At 38.4% G+C, this 26,044-nt stretch overlaps 1 protein-coding gene across 2 annotated transcripts in view; it reads left to right on the plus strand.

Annotated features, from left to right (window-relative positions):
* The window catches only part of Ntrk2 (neurotrophic receptor tyrosine kinase 2), a 364,133-nt gene that overhangs the window by 41,058 nt on the left and 297,031 nt on the right, over positions 1–26,044 (plus strand). For both annotated transcript variants that reach the window (XM_048331472.1, XM_048331481.1), the window contains exons 6-9: positions 4,170–4,324; positions 21,510–21,646; positions 22,356–22,488; positions 25,598–25,903. In XM_048331472.1, the coding sequence (XP_048187429.1) occupies positions 4,170–4,324; positions 21,510–21,646; positions 22,356–22,488; positions 25,598–25,903 (731 nt within the window). The remainder of the gene's footprint in view (positions 1–4,169; positions 4,325–21,509; positions 21,647–22,355; positions 22,489–25,597; positions 25,904–26,044) is intronic.

Below are 26,044 nucleotides of genomic sequence, written 5' to 3' on the forward strand. Positions count from 1 at the left end.
GCCTCTCAAATTTTATTATCTTTAAGTAGTTGTACAAAAGGGTTTCAGTTTAGCCCATTAGTTTATGAGTACAATGCATCTTGATCAAATTTGGCCTCTTGTTCTAATTCCCTTCTGATGACATGATTTAGTCATTGAAAACAAAAATCTCAAGAGTAATTCATTGATGATGTAATCATCATTGATGATGAATGTGGATGTTGCCTTTATACAAATTTTCAGTTCTGGGGCTTGAACTCAGGACCTGGGTGCTGTCACTGAGATTTTTTTGCTAAAGGTTATTGCACTACTACTTGAGCCACAGCTCCACTTACAGTTTTGTGGGGCCGGAGGGGTAGTTAATTGGAGAATAGTGTCTTATGGGCTTTCCTGTCTGGGTTGGTTTAAAACTATAATCTTTAGATCTCAGCCTCCTGAGCAGCTAGGATTATAGGAGTGAGCTACTAGCACTACATTGCACTAACTTTTTTCTAAGGGGGGGGGGGGGAAGCGAAAAAGTAGGAGGTTAGCATTAAAGTGGCTTTAAACTTCCTAGCAGGTCTGGTTCCTAGTACCCTGTCCCCAAAGAAAATGCATGAAAGATGAAATTATGTTGGCTAAATTCTCCTAGATGTTGCCTACACAGAGCCTGCTAGGGTGTAGTGAGCAGAGGAGAGGTTCTCCTCCCTATTTACCCACCCATCTTTGTGAGCTGTTCTTCAAGGTCTGCCACTAAATCAATATTTATCCTTATGTCCTAATTTCCTCTGCTGTAAAATGATAGGAAAACATTGAAATGTGTTGATGACTAACAGCTAGTACAAGTGTGCTCAATTCTTGGTCTTATCTCCATGAAGCAAATATGAACTGCAGCCATTCCCATAGTCAGGTGCTCAAAATAGCCCTAAGGCAGGTGGGGCACTGTAGGGGCTGGGAAGGCCTTTGTAGGTTAGGAAGAGATCTTTGCTTAAATGGTGTGCTGCCTGGACAGTGGTATCTTTTGAGGAAAATATATGCCTATTCAGAGAAATTGTGCAGACTGGAAAATGCCACTGGCAGAGACAAGCTGATAGGTAAGAATGAGGCTTTTAAATAGGATCAAAGTCTTGGCAATTATTTGGAGTAAACCAAATTCACAGAGCTGAATTTTCAGAGTTGTAGTACTTTTTTTAAATTAGTTTTAATTGACAATTGTGTATATGTGTACTGGGCCTAGGCACTATGTCTGAATTTTCTTTGCTCAAGGCTAGTACTCTACCACTTGAGCCACACCTCCAATTCTGGCTTTTTGGTGGTTAATTGAAGAAAAGAATGTTATAGACTTTCCTGCCTGGGCTGGCTTGGAACTGTGATATTCAGATTTCAGTTCCTGAACAGCTAGAGTTACAGATGTGAGCTACCAGTGCCCAACATTTAATTGATAAAGCATATTACCTATGGGGGACAGTATGACATTTTGATTCATATGTACAATGTGTAATGTCAACTCAGGAAGATTGCTCTATCTTAAATATTTATCATTCTTTGGGTTGTTAATTTACAAATTAATTTCCTCCAGCTATTTTAAAATATAAATTATTGGGGCTGCGGATATGGCCTAGTGGCAAGAGTGCTTGCCTCGTATACATGAGGCCCTGGGTTCGATTCCCCAGCACCACATATACAAAAAATGGCCAGAAGTGGCGCTGTGGCTCAAGTGGCAGAGTGCTAGCCTTGAGCTGAAAGAAGCCAGGGACAGTGCTCAGGCCCTGAGTCCAAGCCCCAGGACTAGCAAAATAAATAAATAAATAAATAAATAAATAAATAAATAAATAAATTATTGCTACACAACATCACTCTACTATGTTATGGAACACTGAAACTCACTCCTTTTGTCTAACTGTAGTTTTGCACCCAATCACCAACTTATCTATATACCCCTACCCATCACCCTTCCCAGCTCTGATAGCCATTCCTCTATATCCTATGTAATGAGGACATTGTACTTAGCTCCTACCTGTGATGGAGAACATGTAACTTTTGTTTTTCTTCATTTCTAACATAGGTATAAACATGGCCAACTAGAGGGACTCAGTTTCACATTTCCTGAAAGGATTAAAAATTCAGATTTCTTGGGGCTGGGGATATAGCCTAGTGGCAGGAGTGCCTGCCTCGGATACACGAGGCCCTAGGTTCGATTCCCCAGCACCACATATACAGAAAACGGCCAGAAGCGGCGCTGTGGCTCAAGTGGCAGAGTGCTAGCCTTGAGCGGGAAGAAGCCAGGGACAGTGCTCAGGCCCTGAGTCCAAGGCCCAGGACTGGCCAAAAAAAAAATTAAAAAAAAATTTAAAAAAATTCAGATTTCTTTACAAATTCATGTCTCAATATTCTTCCTGCAAATATGCTTAGTAATCATTTTAGACAAGAGTTAATTGTGTGCCTGTTACTTATCAGAATGACTAGGCCTTGGGAATATAAGGAGAAAAGTTTCTGAGTCAAGGATTCAATTCTCCTCCAGTAGTAGCTATAGAAACCTAAACAGATGTGTGTTATACTGACCACTGGGGAAGGCATTCCCACAGTGAGCGGGAGGGACCTCCAGCTGTGTGCACTATCCTGTGCTCCTATGAACTCCGTTATATCCATAATTTAAGCATCCTTCTGCTGATTTAATTATGCCCTCTTTTAAAGAAAGACTTTAGTTTTCCATGGACACAGAAACATCTTGGGTTACTTGGATTACCCACAATGCTTGTGGGTCTCTTCTACATTATATTCTATATCTCATAGCCACACACGCTGTTTTGATAGCATGGGATAGCAAGAGGTGATCAAGAAGACACAAATCAAACCAGTCTGCCGTGACTACATTTCCCCTAAATAAACTCCCAGAAGAGACTCCAGGGATCCCTGAGATTCTTAGAACTCAACCAGAAAACCACAGGAGCAAATGGTGGTGCAAAGCCCCATTCTTATCCTCAGCAAAGTATTGTGGTTAATGCCAGGCAGTCCTTGCAACCATTTTAAATGGCCTCATTTAAAGGCTCATTACCATAAATGGAATTCATCTCAAATAGGCCACTGAGTATTATAAATAAGCTTTAAAGATTTTTTCCCCCCTGTGGTTTTCCTCTTGACCACTTCCTCTTTCACCCATCTTTGGCCACAAGGAGTCCAGACAGCGTGGCTGAGATCAAGATCTCCTTGTAGGTTCTTCCACAGTGGGCACACTCAGGCTAGAGTTCAGTTGTCTGGTCCTCAGAAACCCCGAGTTTGGAGTCTGTGTGTGCATGTATGTGCATGCATGTGTGTGCATATACGTGCATGTATGCAAAGGAGGTCTGCAGTTTATTACCTACCCTCTTTTCTCTCCCAACTTTCTTGCATAAATAGTAAAGTAAAATGGACTCTGATTGTGTAATGCAGAAATCTGGAAAAGCTAATCTCCTACCTCTCATACCCCAGTCTTAGATTCTATTAATAATCTCATTTTAAAAAATTGAGATAAAATGATTTTGCTCCCTATTGAAAGTTTAGACTTTCAATGTGACAATTTTTTCAGTTGCTAGCCTGGTCAGCAATAAGTTCCTGAAAACTTATTGTTGATTTTTGTTTTGTTTTGTTTGTTTTTTGTCGTTTTTTTTTGTGCCAGGCATGAGGGCTTGAACTCAGGGCCTAGGTGTTGTCTCTGAATATTTTTTGCTCAGGGTTAGTGTTCTACCACTTGAGCCACAGCTCCCCTTCTGGCTTTTTGGAGGTTCATTGTAGAAAAGAGTCTCATGGACTTTCCTGATCAGACTGGCTTTGAACCTAGATCCTCAGATCTCAGTCTTCTGAGTAGCCAGGGTTACAGGTGTGAGCCACTAGTACCAGCATATTCTAATAACAGTATAAGAACAATGGTAAAATATGCATTATTTTCCTGGTATTATGAAACATTCTTGCCTTTCCCACATTATATTTATTTCATGTTTTGTTTTCTGCATGATTCTGTAGGACACCATCTTTTTTTCCTTTGTAGCCTTCCTGGTTTGCACATAGCAACAGCTCAGTAATTATTAGCTAAATGAATAAATGAGTACTGTAATATGTTGAAAGTAGACATAACTTTCAAAGAATTCATTATGTTGGGTGTAGTCTTACCTAAACACTAGTACCGTTAACCTGCAAAAAAAGAACCTGATTGGGTTTCATTTTTTTCCCTACAGGATCCTGGTGGGCAATCCATTCACATGCTCCTGTGAAATTATGTGGATCAAGACTCTCCAAGAGATTAAATCCAGTCCAGAAACTCAGGATTTGTACTGCCTAAATGAAAGCAGCAAAAATATTCCCCTGGCAAACCTGCAGATACCCAATTGTGGTAATTTATTTTTAAATCAATGCATTTTCGTTGCTATCAATTACTCTAATTACTTTAGTATGATGGAGATTCTGGGAAGATTACCACTCCTCAGGTTGTGGACAGTGTCTGAGGATGGCTGTGTTGAATCACACCACATTTGTGTGCAGTATGGAGCTGTTGGGAGAAGTTTTATTAAATACTCTTTGCATGTCACATATTGATTTGGAATGACTGGTTTTAAAGAGCACAGAGAAAAAAGTACACCATGAATTCCTTATTTTTCCATCCATCCATCCTTCTATCCATCCATCCATCCCCTAAATTATAAGAGCATAGCCCTTCACCAGTCACATCTATACCCAGGCTAGTAGAAGGAAGGATCTGGCAGTTGCAAACAAAAGCAATTCAACTCAGCCCATTCCCTTAAGCTTGTTTTATTGCCAGATGTCTGTGACTCTTAACTTGATGCCCTACATCTGCCCTTATACCTGCTTGTCCCCATAGCCTGGTTTAGGATCTCCTACTTTACTGTGGTTCCCCTCACTTCTCTCTCTAGCATTTCCATCTCCAGAATTTCAAAGGGCACCGTATGGCAAGATTACAGCTCCGTGAGAGCTGTGGGTTGCCAGGAAGGAAAATCGAAGTGTTCTGGTTGTAGTTCTGTGACATATTTAGGATACCCCTGCAGGTGTGTTAAGCCTTCAGTGAAATTTCAATCAGGGTGTCAATCAGTTCACAAGTGCCTAGTGGTTGATAACAGAACAAAAATCTTCTGACTCCTTCCTCTTGTCCACAAGGACCTGTGTTCTCAGAAGATTTTGAGTTCATTTTGTGTGTGTGTGTGTGTGTGTGCACGCGCGCGCACGCGCGCCACGTGCATACTGGAACTAAGGCTGAAACAGGGTCTGGATGTTGTCCCTGAGCTTTTTTTGCTTAAGGCTCGTGATCTGTCACTTTAGACACAGCTCCACTTCTGGCTTTTTGGTGGTTAATTCAAGACAAGAGTCTCACAGACTTTCATATCTGGGTTGAACTGTGGCTTTGAACTGTGATCCTTATATCTCCGCCTCCTAAGCAGCTATGATTATTGGAGTGAGCCACTGGTGTCTTACATGGTCCATTTCTATTTGGAAAAAAAAAAAGCTTGCTTAGTCTTAGTGAGTATATGCTGAAGATAAGTGTTTTTTTTTTTTTTTTTTTTTTTTTTTTGGGCCAGTCCTGGGGCTTGGGACTAAGGGCCTGAGCACTGTCCCTGGCTTCTTTTTGCTCAAGGCTAGCACTCTGCCTCTTGAGCCACAGCGCCACTTCTGGCCATTTTCTGTATATGTGGTGCTGGGGAATCGAACCCAGGGCCTCATGTATATGAGGCAGGCACTCTTGCCACTAGGCCATATCCCCAGCCCCATAAGTGTTTGTTTCTTACTTCAAATGACTATAGAAAACAGGACCTACCCATCTCACAGATTTTAGGGTCACCAATCAAACCTTTGGGTTTCATAATGGGGAAATCAGCCTTTGTTCTCATGTCAAGCTCCCTTAGCTTTCTTTGCTAGTCAAAACTTAAAGCATAACAAAATAAAACAGTTTTTTGCTCTATTACTGGGGCTTGAACAGCGAGGATAGGTACTGACCCTTAGCTTTTTTTCCATCAAGACTGGTGCTCTACCACTTGAGTGATACCTCTACTTCCAGCTTTTGGGTTGTTAATTGATGACAAGAGTCTCACAAACTTTTCTGCTTGGGCTAGCTTTGAATTGCACTCCTTAGATCTCAGCCTCCTGAGTGGCTAGGATTACAAGCATGAGCCACCAGCACCCAGCAAAACCAGATTTAAATATGTATTCATCTTTTCCTGATTGCTGGGGGGGCAGGGGGGGTGACTCTTCTTTGTTCTGGTATATATTTGTACCACTGACAGAAACTGACTAAAGGGACAAAGATTCACTGTTGAGTCACGTGGCCATTTGGCCAACTTCCAAATCCTTATGGCTGTTGGGGCCATATTGATCCAGAAGACCCCTACGGGGAAGAGGGAACATGTGAGTCCTGCTGTCTTTCACAAGCTGCCTCTTAATGTGTGGTCTGCTTTGCCTTTGTCTAAAATCCACTCTCCCTTTTCAGTTTTTGCCACATGCTCTCAAGAGCATTTTGACAGGGCTTCCCACCTTAAAGCTCTCATTGACAGAAAAATGGGGTTTGGGTAGAGTATGTAGGTAATGATACTCATACTTACTTTTCTTAGCCAGTTTGTCAGTTTTTGATCATTCTTAATTTTTTTTTCCCAGAAACTTCTCAGTAAATTGTGTTTCTGAGACTGAGATTTTCTGTCCACTCTCAGGACAGCATAGGTTGTTTTGCTCCGGTAGGATTGAATGGTCACCCATTCCTGGTAAGCATCATAATTCATTCCAATGTCAAAGATGCTTTTCGAAACAACCAATATTTTGACGTTGTGAGTGAACATATTTTCTGCCAGTTTTTGTTGTGCAAATATTTGTTTTCTTTCTGTTTATATTTATTTTCTTTCAAAATGTTTTTACTTATTTGTTATTGAACAATAAAGTTGATACATTTTATTGTAAAAGTAATGTCCTGTTTTATATACAAAGCTTGATTGTTTTTCTTGTTTATGACCATTTCAGGCCAGTAGTCAGAGAGCTCAGCTTTTTAGTAATTAGTTTTGGAGATGTAGTCTCTCAGACTTTCCCATCTGGGTTGGCTCCAGACCTTGATTCTCAGAATCTTATCTTCTTGAGTAGCTAGTACAACAGGCATGAGACACTATAGTTGAACTAGAGCTATTGTATTCTTTTAAACCCTTCATTCTGGCATATATGTTATTTTTATTAAATGTTCCATATCAGAGTACATTTTAATTATTTCCTATATTTTATTAGTAAGATAATGTTTCTATAAGAATCCATAATTACACTCTTTATACATACATACAAGGGCAAGGATTTTTTTAAGATGAATAGAAAGCATAATTTTTTAATTAAATTTGACTGTATTTGTTTATAGCTGCCCTTGCTATTAGTAAATGTTTAGTTTTATCTTTGTTAAAAAATGCTGCCATTGTTTTCATTTCATATTTTCTTGATTAGTATTGCAGATCTTATGTTTATTGAGTTGTCTGTATGCTTATTTTCCTATATTATTTTCCTTACATAATTCATTGATGCTGTTCCCTCCCTCCCAATTTCTTTTTCTTTCTTTCTTTCTTTCTTTCTTTCTTTCTTTCTTTCTTTCTTTCTTTCTTTCTTTCTTTCTTTCTCTCTCTGTCTCTCTCCTTCCTTCCTTCCTTCCTTCTCTCTCTCTCATTCTCTCTCTCTTTCTCTTTCTTTCTTTCTTTCTTTTCTTTCTTTCTTCCTTTCTTCCTTCCTTTCTTCCTTTCTTCCTTTCTTCCTTTCTTCCTTTCCTTCCTTTTCTTTCTTTCTTTCTTTCTTTCTTTCTTTCTTTCTTTCTTTCTTTCTTCTTTCTTCTTTCTTTTCTTTCTTTCTTCTTTCTTTCTTTCTTTCTTTCTTCTCTTTCTTTCTTTCTTTCTTCCTTTCTTCCTTTCTTTCTTTTCTTTCTTTCTTTCTTTCTTTCTTTCTTTCTTTCTTCTTTCTTCTTCCTTTCTTTCTTTCCTTCTTTCTTTCTTTCTTCCCTTCCTTCCTTCCTTCCTTCCTTCCTTCCTTCCTTCCTTCCTTCCTTCCTTCCTTCCTTCCTTCCTTCCTTTCTTCCTTTCTTTCTTCCTTTCTTTCTTCCTTTCTTTCTTCCTTTCTTCCTTCCTTTCTTCCTTCCTTTCCTTCCTTCCTTCCTTCCTTCCTTCCTTCCTTCCTTCCTTCCTTCCTTCCTTCCTTCCTTCCTTCCTTCCTTCCTTCCTTCCTTCCTTCCTTCTTCTTTCTTTCTTTCTTTCTTTCTTTCTTTCTTTCTTTCTTTCTTTCTTTCTTTCTTTCTTCTTCTTTCTTTCTTTCTTTCTTTCTTTCTTTCCTTCGCCAGTACCCAGGCTTGGTCTCAGGGCTTCGAGCACTGTCCTTTAGCTTTTTTGCTCATATCTGGTACTTTCCTACTTGAACCATAGCTCTACTTCTAGCTCTTTGTGATGGTTAATTGGAGATAATAGTTCCATGGATTTTTCTTCCTGGGCTGGTTTTGAACTATATTCTTCAGATCTCAGCATTTCTTTCAGAGGAACTGAAAAAAAAAAACACCACTTTTTTATTGGGTGGAAAGTCAACCTATACTTTACTTACTTGTCATTGTAATTTGCTGGTTCTGCACTCACACTTCTTTGAACTTTGAAGATTGTGTATAATATTTAAAAAAATTTGGTGGTACTGGGTTTTGATCTTACATCCTTGTGATTACTGAGCAGGTACTATATTGCTTGATCTGTATCACTGGCCCTTTTTGCTTTGGTTACTCTTTGATAGAATCTCACTTTTTCCTTTTGCTGGCCTGGACTGTGATCCTACTATTTATATCTCAATTCTGTTGTAGCTAGGATAGCAGGTGTATGGATTGCAAAGCCTTACTTGTTTTTCCTCACAGTGGCTTTGAGCCTCCATCCTCCTTATCTTATCCTCCTGAGTAGCTAAGATTGTAGGCATGAGACATGCTATCCCACATTCTCTTTATAGTCTGGGTTGTTGAGATCAGACTAAGACTTGTTTGTTTCATTGTTTCATTTGTCTTTGTTTTCTTTGGCTGGGTAACTAACTTATGCTTTCCTATTCCCTCTACAAGCTTTGAAGATTTTCCTTGTTCATGTCATTTAAAAATTTCATCAAAGTATAACTAGATGTCAGGTATTACTACTTTTAAATTCTGTTTGGTATTGTGGAGTACCCTGATAATACAAAGCAAATTTCTTTTTTTTTTCTTCAAATTTTTATTATCAAAGTGATGTACAGAGAGGTTACAGTTTCATACCTTAGGCATTGGATACATTTCTTGTACTGTTTGTTACCTTGTCCCTCATACCCCCCTCCCTCTCCCCCTTATCCTTTCCCCCCTGAGGTGTAATTTCTTTAATTTTAGTTCTAGAAAAACTTTCTGTGGGCTGGGAATATGGCCTAGTGGCAAGAGTGCTTGCCTCGTATACATGAAGCCCTGGGTTCGATTCCCCAGCACCACATATATATAACGACCAGAAGTGGCGCTGTGGCTCAAGTGGCAGAGTGCTAGCCTTGAGCAAAAGGAAGACAGGGACAGTGCTCAGGCCCTGAGTCCAAGGCCCAGGACTGGCAAAAATAAAAAATAAAAAAAAAATGCTTTGGGCTGGGGATGTGGCCTAGTGGCAAGAGTGCTTGCCTCGTATACATGAGGCCCTGGGTTCGATTCCTCAGCACCACATATACAGAAAATGGCCAGAAGTGGTGCTGTGGCTCAAGTGGCTAGCGCCTTGAGCAAAAACGAAGCCAGGGACAGTGCTCAGGCCCTGAGTTCACGGCCTAGGACTGGCCAAAAAAAATAAAATAAATGAAAAAAAAAAAAAAAAAGAAAAACTTTCTGATTGGTTTCCTTTGCATATTTTTTTCAGTGTGTGTGTGTGTGTGTGTGTGTGTGTGTGTGTGTGTGAGTGTGTGTGCGCGTGCGTGCACGCATGCGTGCGCCTGCTGGTCCTGGGACTTGAACTAATGGCCTAAGCACTGTCCCTGAACTTCCTTTGCTCAAGGTTAGCACTCTAATACTTGAGTCACAGCTCCACTTCAGGCTTTTCTAGCTGTTTATTGAAGATAAGTGTCTTTCAGACTTCACTGTCTGGCCTGGCTTTGAACAGCAATCCTCAGATCTCAGCCTTGTGAGGAAGTAAGATTACAGATGTGAGCTACTAGCACACAGCTTTGTTAGATTTTTTTATTCAAGAATTTTCATTCGATGGATATTTACACTGTGTCTTCATTGCCCCTCAATTATTTCCACTATCCTTGTCTTTCTGTGCTTGTACTATGAAAGACTTGGTTTGCTTACTACCTTGCAATTCTTTTGCTTCTTAATTTTTTTTTCATCTCAACCACCATGCTTTAATTTTGATAATCACTCTTTCATAAAACTGGGGTACTCCAAAACTATAAAAGAGCCTCAAACTTGCTAGAAGGTGCATTGAGACACATTGCCAGCCTTTAACTTTCACAATCTCCAACATACTCTTTCCTGCATTGATCTTCATTGATGGTAGTTTGTTATCACCAGCACTCAGGAACTGTGAAGTTCCTATGTGGGTTGCTTCCCCTTGCAAATAGCTACTGCTGATGTTGGATGGTATGCCTGAGGTGTGAGGACAGGGCTCTGTCTCCAAGTTTATTTCTCCTGTTGTTTCCTTACCCCATCACCCTGCTACCTGGCTCAGGTAGAGCTCTGGCTTGTCCTGCGTTTTATTTCTTTTTAGTTTTTACTCTTATGTCTACTACTATTTCTCCTTAACTCTGTTCCCTTACTTTCTCTTGCTCAAGGCTACCTCAATGTTTCCTATTGGTTGGTAATGTGTCTTCTCACTTTTTTTTTAAAGTTTTTATTATAAAACTGATGTACATAGAGGTTACAGTTTCATACGTTAGGCATTGGATATATTTCTTGTACTCTTTGTTACCTTGTCCCTCATACACCCCTCAATTCCCCCCCTTTCTCTACCCCCCCCCGGAGGTGTTCAGTTCACTTACACCAAACAGTTTTGCAAGTATTGCTTTTGTAGTTGTTTCTCTTTTTTTTACCCTGTGTCTCTCAAATTTGGTATTCCCTTTGAATTTCCTACTTCCAGTACCCATAAACACTGTTTCCAATATACTCAGATAAGATTACAGCAATAGTGTAAGTACAACCACAGGAAGGTGATACAAGAACATCATCAATAATAAAAGCTACAGATAAACATAGGACGTTGAAAGTAGTTACAACTGTGATATAACAATTGTTTCCACAACATGGAGTTCATTTCTCTTAGCATCATCTTATGTGTTCATAAGGGTATAGCTATTGGGCCTTTTGATGCTCTGTTATGAATTGCCTAAACCTGTACTAATTATTCCCAATAAGGGAGACCATAGAGTCCATGTTTCTTTGGGTCTGGCTCACGTCACTTAGTATAATTTTTCCAAGTCCTTCCATTTCCTTACAAATGGGGCAATGTCATTCTTTCTGATAGAGGCATAAAATTCCATTGTGTATATGTACCACATTTTCCTGATCCATTCGTCTACTGAGGGGCATCTGGGTTGGTTCCAGATTCTCGCTATGTGTGTCTTCTCACTTTACAAATGGTCCTGAGTTTTTGAAAAATATTTTATACCTTTTTGAGAGACAAGATAAGATGATTTGAGCTCAAGGTTTTGTTATGGATTTTTCCTCATGATGAGTTTTTTACTTTGAGTCTTTTAAAAGACATTAGATAGTTAAGCAGAAAATTGCACTAGAATGGTGGATTTCAGATCTTTGAAAATCCATGTCGAAGAAACCAGATAATAATAACATTCAAATTAAATGTCTTGCTTAAAAACTGTATTCATGGTACTGCTTTTTCCTTTAGAGATCCTTTTAAAACATATTTATTCTGTTTAAATCATGGATTAATAGAGTTCATCTTCTTTTCATACTTCTTTGGATGAATATTTTTAAGTTAACTCAGAATCAGTTGAGGATATACTCTTGTGTGTGTTATCATTCTAAATGATTAATTTGCCAATGATAACGGTCATTGCACTTAGTTGGTATTTTTTCTGTGCAAGAAAGCTACTGAGATTTCTTTTCTTTGTGAGACTGTTTTTTTAAAGTGCTTCTTCTTTTAGGTATTATGTGAGAAATTAACCCTCTGCATTGTAAATACACGTTTTGTCATGATTTTTAATGTAACTCTTATAGATATCTGGCCAATATTTGCTGAATTTATCAATTAATCCATGAGTCATGTTATTAATCAAATTGAACTAGAGATTTCATATAAAAGTCTGAATGTATCAGCTAATTAAAAATAAATAAAATAGGGGCTGGGAATATGGCCTAGTGGCAAGAGTGCTTGCCTCGTATACATGAGGCCCTGGGTTCGATTCGTTAGCACCACATATACAGAAAATGGCCAGAAGTGGCGCTGTGGCTCAAGTGGCAGAGTGCTAGCCTTGAGCAAAAAAGAAGCCAGGGACAGTGCTCAGGCCCTGAGTTCATGGCCTAGGACTGGCAATAAATAAATAAATAAATAAATAAATATATAATTCTGGCCAAATTATATCATACTTTAGCATTTTAATATTTTCTGTCTCCTTTGACATTTCTGTTCTCATTGCTTATTTTTGTTTTTTTTTTAGCTATTGTTGGGTAGAGTCTTTTTTTTTTTTTTTGCCTAGGGCCAGGCTTGGATTCTGTTTCTCTTATTTATAACACATCTGGGATTACAGGTAAATGTACCAGCATGCCCAGCTTATTTGTTGAGACAAAGTCACACTTTTGCTCAGGCTGGCCTTGAACCTCAATCCTCCTGATCTCTTCCAATACCTGTGATTACAGGTGTGAGCCACTATATACTACATAATTCTTGGGGCTGGGGATATGGCCTACTGGCAAGAGTGCTTGCCTTGTATACATGAGGCCCTGGGTTCGATTCCCCAGCACCACATATACAGAAAATGGCCAGAAGTGGCGCTGTGGCTCAAGTGGCAGAGTGCTAGCCTTGAGCAAGAAGAAGCCAGGGACAGTGCTCAGGCCCTGATTCCAATGCCCAGGACTGGCCAAAAAAACCAAAAACCTACATAATTCTTCTTGTACTTTAACAGAGTCTCATTTCTCCATTTTTTGTCTTCACTCCTTGGAGATTAATTGAGCATGGTAGGTAGGGCTGAGAGTTTTAACTGTACCTTTGGTATCATCAACAGCCCAAATGTCTCATTGTGTTTTTTGAACAGTCCTCACCTGCTGTGAGTGACTGCAAATTTATTCAAGCAGTGAAAAAGTTGTGATCTGTTTTCACACAAGGTCACTTTTAACCTCAGAAAAACTTTAGTAATTCCAAGGCAACAAAACCTATTTATACAATATACCTATGACCTGGAATAAAGAAAGGCTGTGAAGAGTTGTTTTAAAGACTGAACTGGGTCACATGAGTATCAATGTGAAAAGGCAGTTTTGCTGGGTTAGCTGACATACCATTTCATTTAAAAATGCCCCTGCTGCTTCTTGTAGTGTTTTTAGGTACAATTACTTATCACCTAGAATTAAACTGCTATTTTTCTTTTTGCTCAATTCCTGTATACTTTATTGTTTTGTAAGATAAATTTTCAAATCATTTTCACTGGCTGAATAGGATTATTAAGGAGTAGAGAACTTTAAGTTTCAATCCTGTAATTATGACTTAACTCTTACCTCAAGAAAGTTCCTTTATGAAGTACTAATAGTGGATGAAATGTTCTTTTCTAAGGTGTGTGTGTGTGTGTGTGTGTGTGTGTGTGTGTGTGTGTGTGTGTGTGATATCAGAACAGTCCTTCAACCCATTTCACTAATAGCTAGTTACCCTGAGGATGGTAGCCCCATGGTGAACAGGGATGACAATTCACATGGTGGGAGTCAGTGACTGCCCTGAAGGTGTCTAGGAGGGGAGGCAACTCCTTTGACTTAAATTGATTTTGATGTTTTATTTTGAACACTCACTGTTAGGTTCGGCCACAGTTTGTAACATATAAATTGATATACATTCTTTTTAAATTGTCTTTAGTTGTACAAAGGGGTTTCAAGTCAAGTCAGATTATGAGTATAATGTCTCTTAATCAGTGTCTTCCCATCCATCTTTTTCTTCCATTTCTCCCATCCCCATCCATCCCCTCAATTTACCTGGTTCTATGTTCACATTCTTAAAAACAAAACAAAACAAAACAAAACCAGGAAAACAGGTGGGTAGGAAATCTTTTCAGCATTCACAGATTCCCAGGGAATATTATTCCAAAGGCTATGTGGAAGCTGGATTGGTGTAGTGTCTGTCTGTCTGTCTGTCTGTCTATCTACCTATCTATCCTTGAAAAACATAAAAGTCTACTTTCGTGTATTGTGTTGCTATTATGTCATTAGAGATCGGATTTTATCCTCTAAAGAAAAACAAACCACACAGTAGATCGTTGCTGTCATCTTTTTTAGAATGCCAAATAAAGCTTTGAAAAAAATCTGCCAAGTTGCTGTTTAAAATTTTGTGTTTGGAAGTTGTATGGTAGCTGTCACTGTCATGACAGGGATCACAGAAGCTCAGAAGCACAATTTCCAGTGGCAGCTTGGAAAATGTTTTTTTTGGGGGGGTGTTTTTGTTTTTTGTTTTTTGCTAATTTTCTGTCATTTTTGCAGCTAGGTGTAAGGCAGGCACTTCTAAATAGGTCAGGTTCCTTCTGGCTTCATCCCTGACTGCTGAGTATGTCTGTTTAGGAGACAAAGACCCTGAGAGATAGGCTGAAAAGATAAAAGGATAGAGGTGAAGGTTATAGACTTAATATTCTGTTGAGGAAGAATTAGCAGAGAGGTTAAATGTTCATTTTTTCTAAACTCTTTATGCACACACAAACAGAAAGGGGAGGAGAGAAGATGAAGAGCAGACAAAAACATAATTTTATTGATTTTTGTTTTATTGCCTTGTGTGTATGTGTGTGTCAGTACAGGGGCTTGAACTGTTCCTTAGGTTTTCCAGCCAAGGCTGGAGCTTTACCACTTGATCCAAACTACTACTTCCATCTTTTTGTGATTAATTGGAGATAAGAATCTCATAGATTTTCCTGTTCTGGCTGGCTTTGAACCTCATTTCATAGATCTCAGCCTCCTGATTAGCTAGGAGTTACAGGAGTGAGAGTCAGATACCAATGCCCAGCTTGAATGATTTTTATACACATGAAATGACTCCATCATGGAAGGAACAGAGCTGAAATAAAAGAAGCAAGTTGAAAGGAACATAATGCAGACTTCCTGGTAAACACCCCAAAAGAAAACCCACACTTGACCCTTCTAGTTAATAAACCAGAATGACTTGAGATTTGTTTTTCTCAAATGTTAGAAATGTTTCAATTAGTGATGGAAAGAATGAAACTCTCCAGCCAGCTTCCAAGAAGCCTACACTCATGCATGGGGGAAGAAGCCTAGTCTTCCAAGCAAGAAGAAGGAGACAACCAAGAATTAAGGCCACAGACAGACAGGCAGACAGATGGATAGACAGACAGGCATGGGTCAGGCTAGTACCTGCTCCTCAGCTATTTAGTTGTGATCATTGCTGAGCTTGAACTTTTTCACCTGGAAATGGGATATGAAACATATTTTCTAGGAAATTTGGGATGAGCAGTAAAATAATTAATGAAAAAATACTTAAGCTGAGAATATGGCTTAGTAGCAAGAATGCTTGCCTTGTATACATGAAGCCCTGGGTTCGAATCCTCAGCACCACATATACAGAAAACGGCCAGAGGTGGCGCTGTGGCTCAAGTGGCAGAGCGCTAGCCTTGAGCAAAAAGAAGCCAGGGATGGTGCTCAGGCCAAGTCCAAGCCCAGGACTGACAAAAACAAACAAACAAACAACAACAACAACAACAAAACAAAACAAAAAAAATAAGATGGAGGCCAGTAGGAATTCTGTTTTCAATAACTATTAGCTATTAATGTTATTACTGTTCTAAAATATGTAGTTTTAAATGTAATTACACCACAGTTCACATCGATGGTCACATACTCAATCAAGTAAGCTTGGAGAATATAAGACAAATGGAAGTTAAATATTGGGCTTTGTGGTAAGATTTCTCTTATCTGTTAATTTTGCAAAATGCATTGTGAACAATCAGGATGTTCTTATATTTTTTCCTTGCTAAAAATTTTATATGTGGGGGGAGGGGATTGAACGCAAGGCCTTGAGCTTTAGCTTGGCTTTCGTGCTTTTACAACACTTGAGCCACACCTCCATTTTTGCTTTTGGTTGATTAAGTGGAGATAAAATCTCCCGGACTTCTCTACTCAGCTGGCTTTGAACTGCTGTCCTCTGATTTCAGCATTCTGAGTAGTTAGGGTTATAGACATGAGAAATTAGTGCCTGGCTTCCTTTTTGTAAAGAGTCATGTCCCACTCTTTGTCCCCTCAGAGCATCTTGAAAGTTTCCTCAAAACATATTTTAGGAAAAGTTTGGTGAAGTAGATAATTATTGAGACTTCTGTCAGTTTTAAGAATAATAGTTGTAGGAACAAAAGCCTACAGAACAATTGTTCAACACCTGTCATCCAAACCCTTGCCATTCTAACTAGGGTTTGTAAAACAGGACATTTGTTAAAAATGCAGACCATATATATATATATATACACATATGTGTATATATACATACATATGTATACACATGTATATATACACATATGTATGTATATACAAACATGTATATATGTGTGCATATATGTACATGTATGTGTATGTATACATATATACATATGTATATATGTGTCATTTTTTGTTTTTGAACAAGATCTTCTGATAAATTATATGCACATTATAATTGGGGCAGCCTTTGCTAAAAGAGAGTAAGCTCTTTCAATTGCATTTTTTGTAGTATCTACTCTCTATTGGTCTACAGGTCATTATGTCCTTCCTGAACAAATCCAGGTCTAGAGACATTGACCTAGACAGTAACTTTCTGCCTGGCAAGTTGACCTTCACTCATCTCCAGTGAAGTTCCTACCAGGGAAGAAAGAAAACTACTTTTTGATGTATAGAAACAGGATCCCACCACACTAGAGCTAGCAGCTCTTAGAAACATTGCCAGGCTTTGCTCTGTACTTGTGCTGATTTCAAATCTTATTAAGCCAGGAAGTAGTGCCTGGCAAGTGGTTTACCCCGCCTTGGCTATTCATGCTTTCCAATTCATTTTTTATTGTGCTAATTAAACCTCAAGTGATATTTCAAGTACAGATTGTTTTTTTCCATTATTGAATCTTTGGCCAGCATATTAACGCTGTAGAATTAATGTGAGTCAGATGCTTACTCATTTGTGGAAGACTTTACATTTAAAAGATCTAGACTTGGCCAATTTTACAGATTCCTTTGGAAACTGCTATGACAGGGTGAAATAATTTCTCTATAAATAAAGGAGAGTCATTCTTCTTTCACAGAATAGACACATATTATTTTTTAAGTGAACCAAATTCTTAGATCATGGGTATGCTGTAGTATTTGTGGCCTGGGTTAAAATGCATATGTGTAGCCCAAGGAGGGGTATTATGATAGGATGAATCCTCCAAGCTTTGGGTTCAAATCCCATCTTCTAATTGACTTGAGCAACTTTTAAAGATGTATTTGATGTTTCCAAAATTCATAGATGTAATTAATTTAAAATGGGAAGCTTTCAAAAGTGATTGAAAGAATTCAGTAAAACAGTAAAGGACTAGATAAGAATGTTTCAGTGAATGCTCAATAAATGTTAGTACTACTACTTTGGCAAATAAACATTATAAGAGTTGTTAGTCATGTAAACTTAAACTTGCAAAATCCCATTAGAATTTATAGGGAAAATTAAGATTATGGCATAGCATTTTCTAGTGAAATCTCTTCCTCTGCTCAAAATATCTAAAATACTAGATAGATATATGAAGGGAAGGAGATGAATCCCATAGCTTTGTACCTGAGATCCTAATGATTGTCCTTAAGACCTATAACTGGTGTTTGGCTAGAGGAGGGCTCATACCATTAGGAAAAGCAGTATTCCAGTCAGTAGATCCATCTATAAAATCACAAAGCAATTAGGACAGTGTCAAGGAAGCCTCAAAAGTTTTAAGACTAAGGGATAAATAATAACAGGCTTAAATTCTGGCTTAAAGGCTAGAAATTCTGGTTACCAATTTGGTGATGGGAAAGGTGAGGGAAAACTTGACTTGCATTGTAGAATTACCCTCAGCCACAGGAAGTAAAAGTATAGGTAACACATGGTGTTAGCTGGTAACACATTGGGTGAGAGTCTGTTAATACAGTTATCCATGTACCTTTGTCCCATATGGTTATGGTGATTGCACCCCTATTTCATTGTCATAAAATTGGAAGGTTTCACCAAAAGAGAAATAAAACAAAGATTCTGAGGAACACCAGATAGATTTGAGGCTGTGGAAACACAAAAGCATGATAGATTTCCATATTGATTTTGATATTGCCACTCTCCTCCCTTATTCAATAGGATATTGGAAGAACATTTTTTTCATTGGGCTCATTTGACCAGTTTCCTTCTCAAAATAATTTAATAATAATGATAATGATATCTTTTATCCAGTAAAGAGGTCAGTGGTGTATCCTATAGTTAAATAAATAAATGTACACTGTATCCTAAAAGATAAGTGAACAGCTAAAGATCAGCAAATATTTGAGGAAAGCCTACAATCTGAAAGGCAAATGAGAAACAACCAAAGAGAAGAGAAGAGGAAAAAAAGCCTCACAATTTCAAGAAACAAAGTTGATGTAGATAGAAGAAAAGTAATTTTAAAAATCATTAAAATTATATCAGAAGTCAGAAGAAATATTACATCCATGAAATAAAAACAAAGTGCTAAGAAAAATAACACTTGAGGAAATAGAGCCTTGGAAGCAAAGTATGACAGAGGGGTGAAGAACCTCAAAAGACGAGTTGAAAGGTACATCTGTAGAAAATTCCCTGTTAAAAGAGTAAATAGGGCCAGGGGCCCATGGCTCTCACATGTAATCCAAGCTACTCAGGAGTCAGAGATCTGAGGATCATGGTTTGAAACTAGCCCAGGCTGGAAAGACCATGAGACTTTTGTCTCAAAAAAAAAAAAAAAAAAGCCGGAAATGGTACTGTGGCTCAAGTTCTTGAGCAAAAAAGGAGCTCAGGGACTGCGCCCAGGCCCTAAGTTCAAGTCCCAGGATTACACCACCCCTTCCAAAGAGGAAATAGGCACAAAGACCAAATAAAAGGAGAAAAAAGATTTAAGAATGAAAAGATCCAATATCCAAGTAACAGTTCTAGATGGTTAGAAATTATTGCATCATAACTGAGTTGACCTTTCTCTGTGGGAGATAAGTGTTGCATTCTATAATTGATTTGGCCTTAAACATGATGACAGGTGATAACTGTTACATTTCAGGTGTCTCATCCATGAGTAAGGCTTATAAACTCACAATAAACTTAAAATCTTCATAGACAATTTAACTTTCTAGCAGGTGGATAGTTGCTAAGGTGGGTGGTTGAGCCTTTTTTGGGCATGTGGGCAAGTCTGGTATTCTTTGTGAAAGTAGTCTAGTTCTCTTTTATGATGGAACGTCTGCAGATAATATTAAAACAGAAAACCCCAGAAGGAGCAATACAAGCATTATATTTAGTGACATAGTAATCAATACTGAAAGAAGCAATTCTATCTAAGTAAGACGGGAATACTGATTTTTACGCAAGTTTTTTTGTCTTTCCTAACAAGCGTGATAGAAATATATGGCTATGTAGTTGATTAAGAAACAAAAGATATATTTTCAAGAATCTGCTTAGGTCACACCATTGGTTTCCAGTATATTTTGTCACAGCATGCTCCTCAATAAAACAGAAAGCCAAATTGTCACAAAAGTTGTAAAGAAAAGACATTGAGAGAAGAAAAGGTGACTCACTCCAAACCTAATGGGTTTAGGTCCTAGGGCTGTTTTCTTTTCCTTTTTTTTTTTTTTTTTTTTGTGGGTTGTGGGGCTTGCTCTGGGCCTGGACACTGTCCCTGAGCTCTTCAGCTCAAGGCTAGCATTCTACCACTTGAGCCATAGCACCACTTCCAGTTTTCTGGTGGTTGGAAATAAGAGTCTCATGGACTTTCCTGCCCAGGCTGGCTTTAGACTGCAATCCTCGGATCTCAGCCTTCTGGTAGCTAGGATTACAGGTGTGAACCACTAGCACCTGGCCCTAAGGCTTATTTCTATATACTGGGCTGTCTCTTGACCTTTATTATAGACTTCATTACTCAGGATATTTCAGCCTTTTTGAAATCCTGTGAAAAATTGGTCTTCATTGGATGCTTATAGGAAGGAAGAGCTCCAAGGAGGTATCACTAACTTCTGAAAACCAGGTTGTTGGTCTGTCCTATCTCAATGGTAGGAACACATACACTGTACAAATCTTGTTCTAGTCTGATTTTAATAATAAAGAACAATGGCTTTACCAGTAAGGGCTGTTTTGTCCAGAAAGGGTTATGTTATGTGCAATAAAGTAAAGATGGTCAGATGACTGCCAGGCTGGTGGGTTAATTGCAGCTTAATGGCTGTTGAAGATCAATTGCCTTTTCTGACCTCTAGGTTGCTTCTGGGTTAATGATGTATCACAGTTCTGTGGGACCCAGCTGTCTCCACAAGCCCAATCTCCAGCAGTGTTTCTGATACCAAGAAAAGTGTTGGTTTGACTGTCATATAATTTCTTTTTCTGAAAACTGCCTTTCTGTGAAACAGTGTTAGGATTCCTATGTGGTTTAAAGCATCATGTACACACAGTTATGAGTGATACTTTGAAGTGAGTACATCAATTAAAGTAAAAATGCTTAGCTTTGGAAATTGTATGACTATCAAAACCTTAATTTGCTGAAATGCCAAAACGTGTTTGTAAAGGTTCAAAATTTCTTTTATCAGCAAATATATTTTTGAATGTCTAAAATATTTTTTATAATAAAGATTCCTATAATTTTTATCATATTGTAAATAGGATGTTTTACATTTATGGTGACACCTCATACATGTGATAGTTTAGGCTTCACGTTTGTAAAATGCTTTGAAACTATACTTTTGCAAAAGTCTGAAACTTTCAAAATCCTAAGTCTGATGGTAGGTTACATTTGTAAGAGTCACTTAATACCAAAACAGACTTACACAAAAATCTAGATGAAACTTACCATTTTGTGTTTTTTATTATTAAACAAGTGGGGAGGAGGGGGAAGGGAAAAATAAATGAGCTAGGATGTTCATCTATAGGGCAAAGTGCTTGTTTATGTGCAAAAAACTCAATTAGCAACAAAGGAACAGAAAACAGAGGAGTTTTTTTAGCAAAATATTTTCACTGCAAGATTTTAGAGGAATATAGTAATTTTTTTTAGGCCTCATTATTGCAGACATTTTGTCCATATGTTATTCATTAAACTTATCAGCTTGATACTTGTTCAGCCTCAGAAAGTAAATGGTTTGAAAGCTGGAAGAACTCTCTATTTAATGCTATTATTTCAATATTCCATTGAATTTTTTTTGCACATTTCTGTTTGCTTTCCTTGTCCTGTAGGTTTGCCATCTGCGAATCTGGCTGCACCTAACCTGACTGTGGAGGAAGGAACGTCTATCACATTGTCTTGTAGTGTGGCAGGCGATCCATTTCCCAATCTGTACTGGGATGTTGGAAATTTGATTTCCAAACATATGGTAAGGCTTGTTTCCCAAGCATGTGGGGTTAGCTCTGTCTTAGAAGACAGATAATGAGAGTGTTTCAGAACCTGGGACCACATTAAACCTACTGGTGACCATGTAATCATTTATAGGCTTAGAGATAGAAATTAACAACAAAGTTTTTGTACATATTTACTCTCTACTGATTCCTAATTACCAAAGACTAATGCAATTTGGCATTTAGGTTATGTCTACAAAGTAGACAGGAAAGTTTTTATATATCCCTAATAGGCATTTTATATCATCTTGACCTAGGACATTGAGGATCCTTGTGATCTTTTTCCTAAGAGGAAGAAAGGTAGCAATTGAAGGGATTAAGACAACATCACTTATTAGCAATTAGCTCAGGTAACTTGCCTTTACTTGAGCTCAAAGTTATATCTATATTAAATGCACATATGGGGCTGGAAATGTGACAGTGGTAGTATGGATTTGATTCCTTAGTACCACGTAAAAAGCAAACACTGGAAGTAACACTATGGCTCAAGTGGTACAGTGTTAGCCTTGAGCAAAAGAAGCTCAGAAACAGTACCCTGGCTCTGAGTTCAAGCCCCAGGGCTGGCAAGAAAAAAAATGCATGTACCTATGTATTGGTTACACATACTGTTGTTTAAGCCAGAGAAGAACCCCTATGTCTGAACACTTTGGGATTAAATCTAATTAAGGTTATTTTTATCATTTGTAGAATGAAACAAGCCACTCCCAGGGTTCCTTAAGGATAACTAACATTTCGTCAGATGATAGCGGAAAGCAAATCTCTTGTGTGGCAGAAAATCTTGTAGGAGAAGATCAAGATTCTGTGAACCTCACTGTGCACTGTACGTAACCAGCCCAGCATGCATTTCTAATAGCTGATGCCTGTGGACATTGTCACATGGGTCAGTGGGAAGCTCTGCTGACATTTGGTACCAAAGAGTACATTGAGGTGCTTAATGCGTACTTCACTAAGAAAGGTGGCCAGCCTCTATTTCTGCTTCCTATCTCTAGCTCACACCTTATTTTTCTTTTGAGTTTTTATTCTGTCTTGAGCTTGTTGCCTTGTATCTTTCCTCGTGTTTTTCAGATGAACATACTTTAGCAAATTATACTCTTGTTAACATTTGAGTTTAAATTCTGATAAGTCAGTTCCTGACAACATTTTACATCTATGAAAGCAATATGAAGCTTTAAAGTAACGCTATCTGAAGTATTTGCTGGATCTTCAGAAACACCAAATTGTAGCACAGACATAGTAAAACTATACTAGCCTTATATTATGTTCTGTGGGAAAGTAGGTTCTACTTAAATGACTGAAAGTTATCATCTGAGAAAACCTAAACTACTGTTATTTCCCATTGCTGTGCACATGGAAGCTTCTTAAATGTATCACTTTGCTTTATGCTATTATAGATATCAAACATCTTAAAATTCTCAATGGTGGTAACCAGAGTGAAAATCAGATAGATACATCACACTGTTGCAAATTCAAACCTGCATAATACAAATGAATGAGGCTTTCATCTCAATTAGGATTTAGATAAGAAAAACACAAGTGTTCACATGTATGTGTAAAAAACATACACATATAGACTCACAGCTATAGCTGTTCTCCATATACTGGTTGTGCTCACAACACACATGCAGTTGGTGGATGTTGGAGCAATTGATTGACATCACCAGAATTCTTAGTCCCTCTCAGTTTTACTACTATGCTCAGTAGGAACTGGTTTTACCATTTCTTGCCACAATGTTATCCCCAATATACCCTAGCTATATGTAACCAGATTTCAGCTTTATATCATTACATGAACACCTCACTGAAAGTTCATTTGAACATGTGGGCATAATAAGTGGTCCTAGGAATACATGGAGTGTGGGCTGGTGGGAGAAGGTAGGTGTGGACCCTGCCAATCCCATGGGCTTTGTTGTAGTTGGTTCATAACACAGACCCACAAAGATGCTCATCTGCACATGCATACATCTTATTTTATGTAATGAATATAGAGCCTCCACTCAATGGTGTCTAAATCGGATTTTTATAGGCAGAATCTTACATGAACAACTATTTTGATTTCCCAACCCTATTTCAAGAAAGCCTGTGAGGAATATTTGTTTAAGCAAGCAAAAAAACTTTGCAAATGGAGACTTCGCAATATTGCATTGAAGTGAGAGAGCCTGTAATAATACACATTTGCAGAATTCCGTGACAGCACATGCTCAATTGTGAGGAATGTCACTGATAACTGGAAATCTTTCTGTAGATCATGAAGGTCAATTGGGTTCTTTTCCAGCTGTGCCTCTTCTTGGTAGTATTCTGGGAGGATTTACCTGAGCACAGAGAGGGTAACATCAAATTACCAGCTCTCTGTTGAAGACACGTGGACTTGAGTTCTTTCTCAGTTTAAGTGACTTACCTGGGTGCCCATTGTGGTCTGAGGAGTTGTCCTAATCTGCAAAGTTTGGGATATAGAATAAATCTGGGCAATAGTAGCTCAGGACTGTAATCCTAGCTATTCCAGAGGCTGAGATCTGAGGGTTTCTGTTCAAAGCTAGGCCAGGCAGAAATGTATGAGAATCTCTATCTAATTAACCAGCAAACAATAAAAGTGGAGGTGTGGCTCAAATGGCAGAGTGCCAATCTTTAGTGAAAAAGCCAGGCAAGAGTGCGAGGCCCTGAGTTCAAGCCCCAATACCAGCACTGCAATAAAGGAAGGAAGGAAGGAAGGAAGGAAGGAAGGAAGGAAGGAAGGAAGGAAGGAAGGAAGGAAGGAAGGAAGGAAGAAAGGAAGGAAAGAAGGAAGGAAGGAAGGAAGAATAAAGCTGGGGGTATGGCTCAAGTAGTAGGGCACTTGCCTAGCATGTGGAAGGCCCCAAATCAAATTCCTAGTGCCAAAAAGAAAAAAGGAGAGGATTCTGCATATTTGCAGGCTTCAATACCTAAAATTTTTTCCTTCTAACATTCAGTCAACAAGCAATGTATGAAGGCTGGTATTGGACACAGGAAATCTGGATTCTGGTCCCACATTTGCCTCTCAGTGACATTGATCAACTCCCTTAACCTCATTGAACTTTGTTTTGTTTTTAATCTGCAAAGCAGTGATATTAGGTGTGGATGTTCCTTCTGTATCTTTATATTAGAATATCAAAGTCAGAACATATTCAAATGAACAACATGTTTTAAATGCTTTCACTCAGGGTATATATTCTGTTTTAAGACACTAGTCAATAGACCCTCTTTCCCTAAGTATAAAACGCTAAACACTTTAAACTGAAATTGAGTCTGTTTTCTCAGCCTTAAATTGGACCTTAGACATTTCAACTATCAAAACACTGATATATAGAATGTAGCAAAAAATGGACTACACTAAAATTCAACACTTTAAAAAAGTATTTGCAATTGACAAGCTGTAAAAATTCTATTTTTTCATATTTTCTATTAACCAATCCACATGGATCACCATTTTCATTGCTTTGATCAGTTTGATATGTCTTAGTAAAGTTATTAGGAGATTCAGGATTTGATGAAAATTCCAGAGTGATTTTGTTGTTTGGGGGGTTTATTTAGAGAAGTACCATGAACATAGTCCTTACTAATTTTGGTAATGGATCTGTGTAATATTGAGGCATATATATTAGGAGACTTCCTGACCAGAAATTTTTTGGATCTATTTGGAGCTTGTTCTCATGTGCTCAGATTGGCTTTAAAGAATGACTGTGATGTGTGAGTCTTAAGTAGAGCAGGAAAAGAAGTTTCCCCAAAGCTCTCTGTAGGGAGTTAAATCAAGCTGGTGATGATACAAAACAATGATGGATTCCAGAGTTACTAGTCAGGGGTTCTCTTAAACAAAACAATGGTTGATTAAAATCCCCTATCAATGATACAAAAATCTGGAGATGGGGAGAATGCTGAGCTTTCTGATGCTATTAACTCTCTCTTTTTCAATTTAGTTGCACCAACTATTACATTTCTCGAATCTCCAACCTCAGACCACCACTGGTGCATTCCATTCACTGTGAAAGGCAACCCCAAACCAGCGCTTCAGTGGTTCTATAACGGGGCAATATTGAATGAGTCCAAATACATCTGTACTAAAATTCATGTGACCAATCATACGGAGTACCACGGCTGCCTCCAGCTGGACAATCCCACCCACATGAACAATGGAGACTACACACTCATAGCCAAGAATGAGTATGGCAAGGATGAGAGACAGATTTCTGCTCACTTCATGGGATGGCCTGGAATTGAGGATGGTGAGTACCAAAGATTTGTGCATGTGGAGAGAGGGTAGTTTATATTATTCAACTGATGACAAAATCATGTGGTCAGTGAACTGTCTCCAACCCCAGTGGCTAAAACTACCATTATTATTCTTTGAGTCTGGGTCTGTACAT

Source organism: Perognathus longimembris, chromosome 1, assembly GCF_023159225.1.
Source record: "Perognathus longimembris pacificus isolate PPM17 chromosome 1, ASM2315922v1, whole genome shotgun sequence".
Taxonomy (NCBI): Eukaryota; Metazoa; Chordata; class Mammalia; order Rodentia; family Heteromyidae; genus Perognathus; species Perognathus longimembris.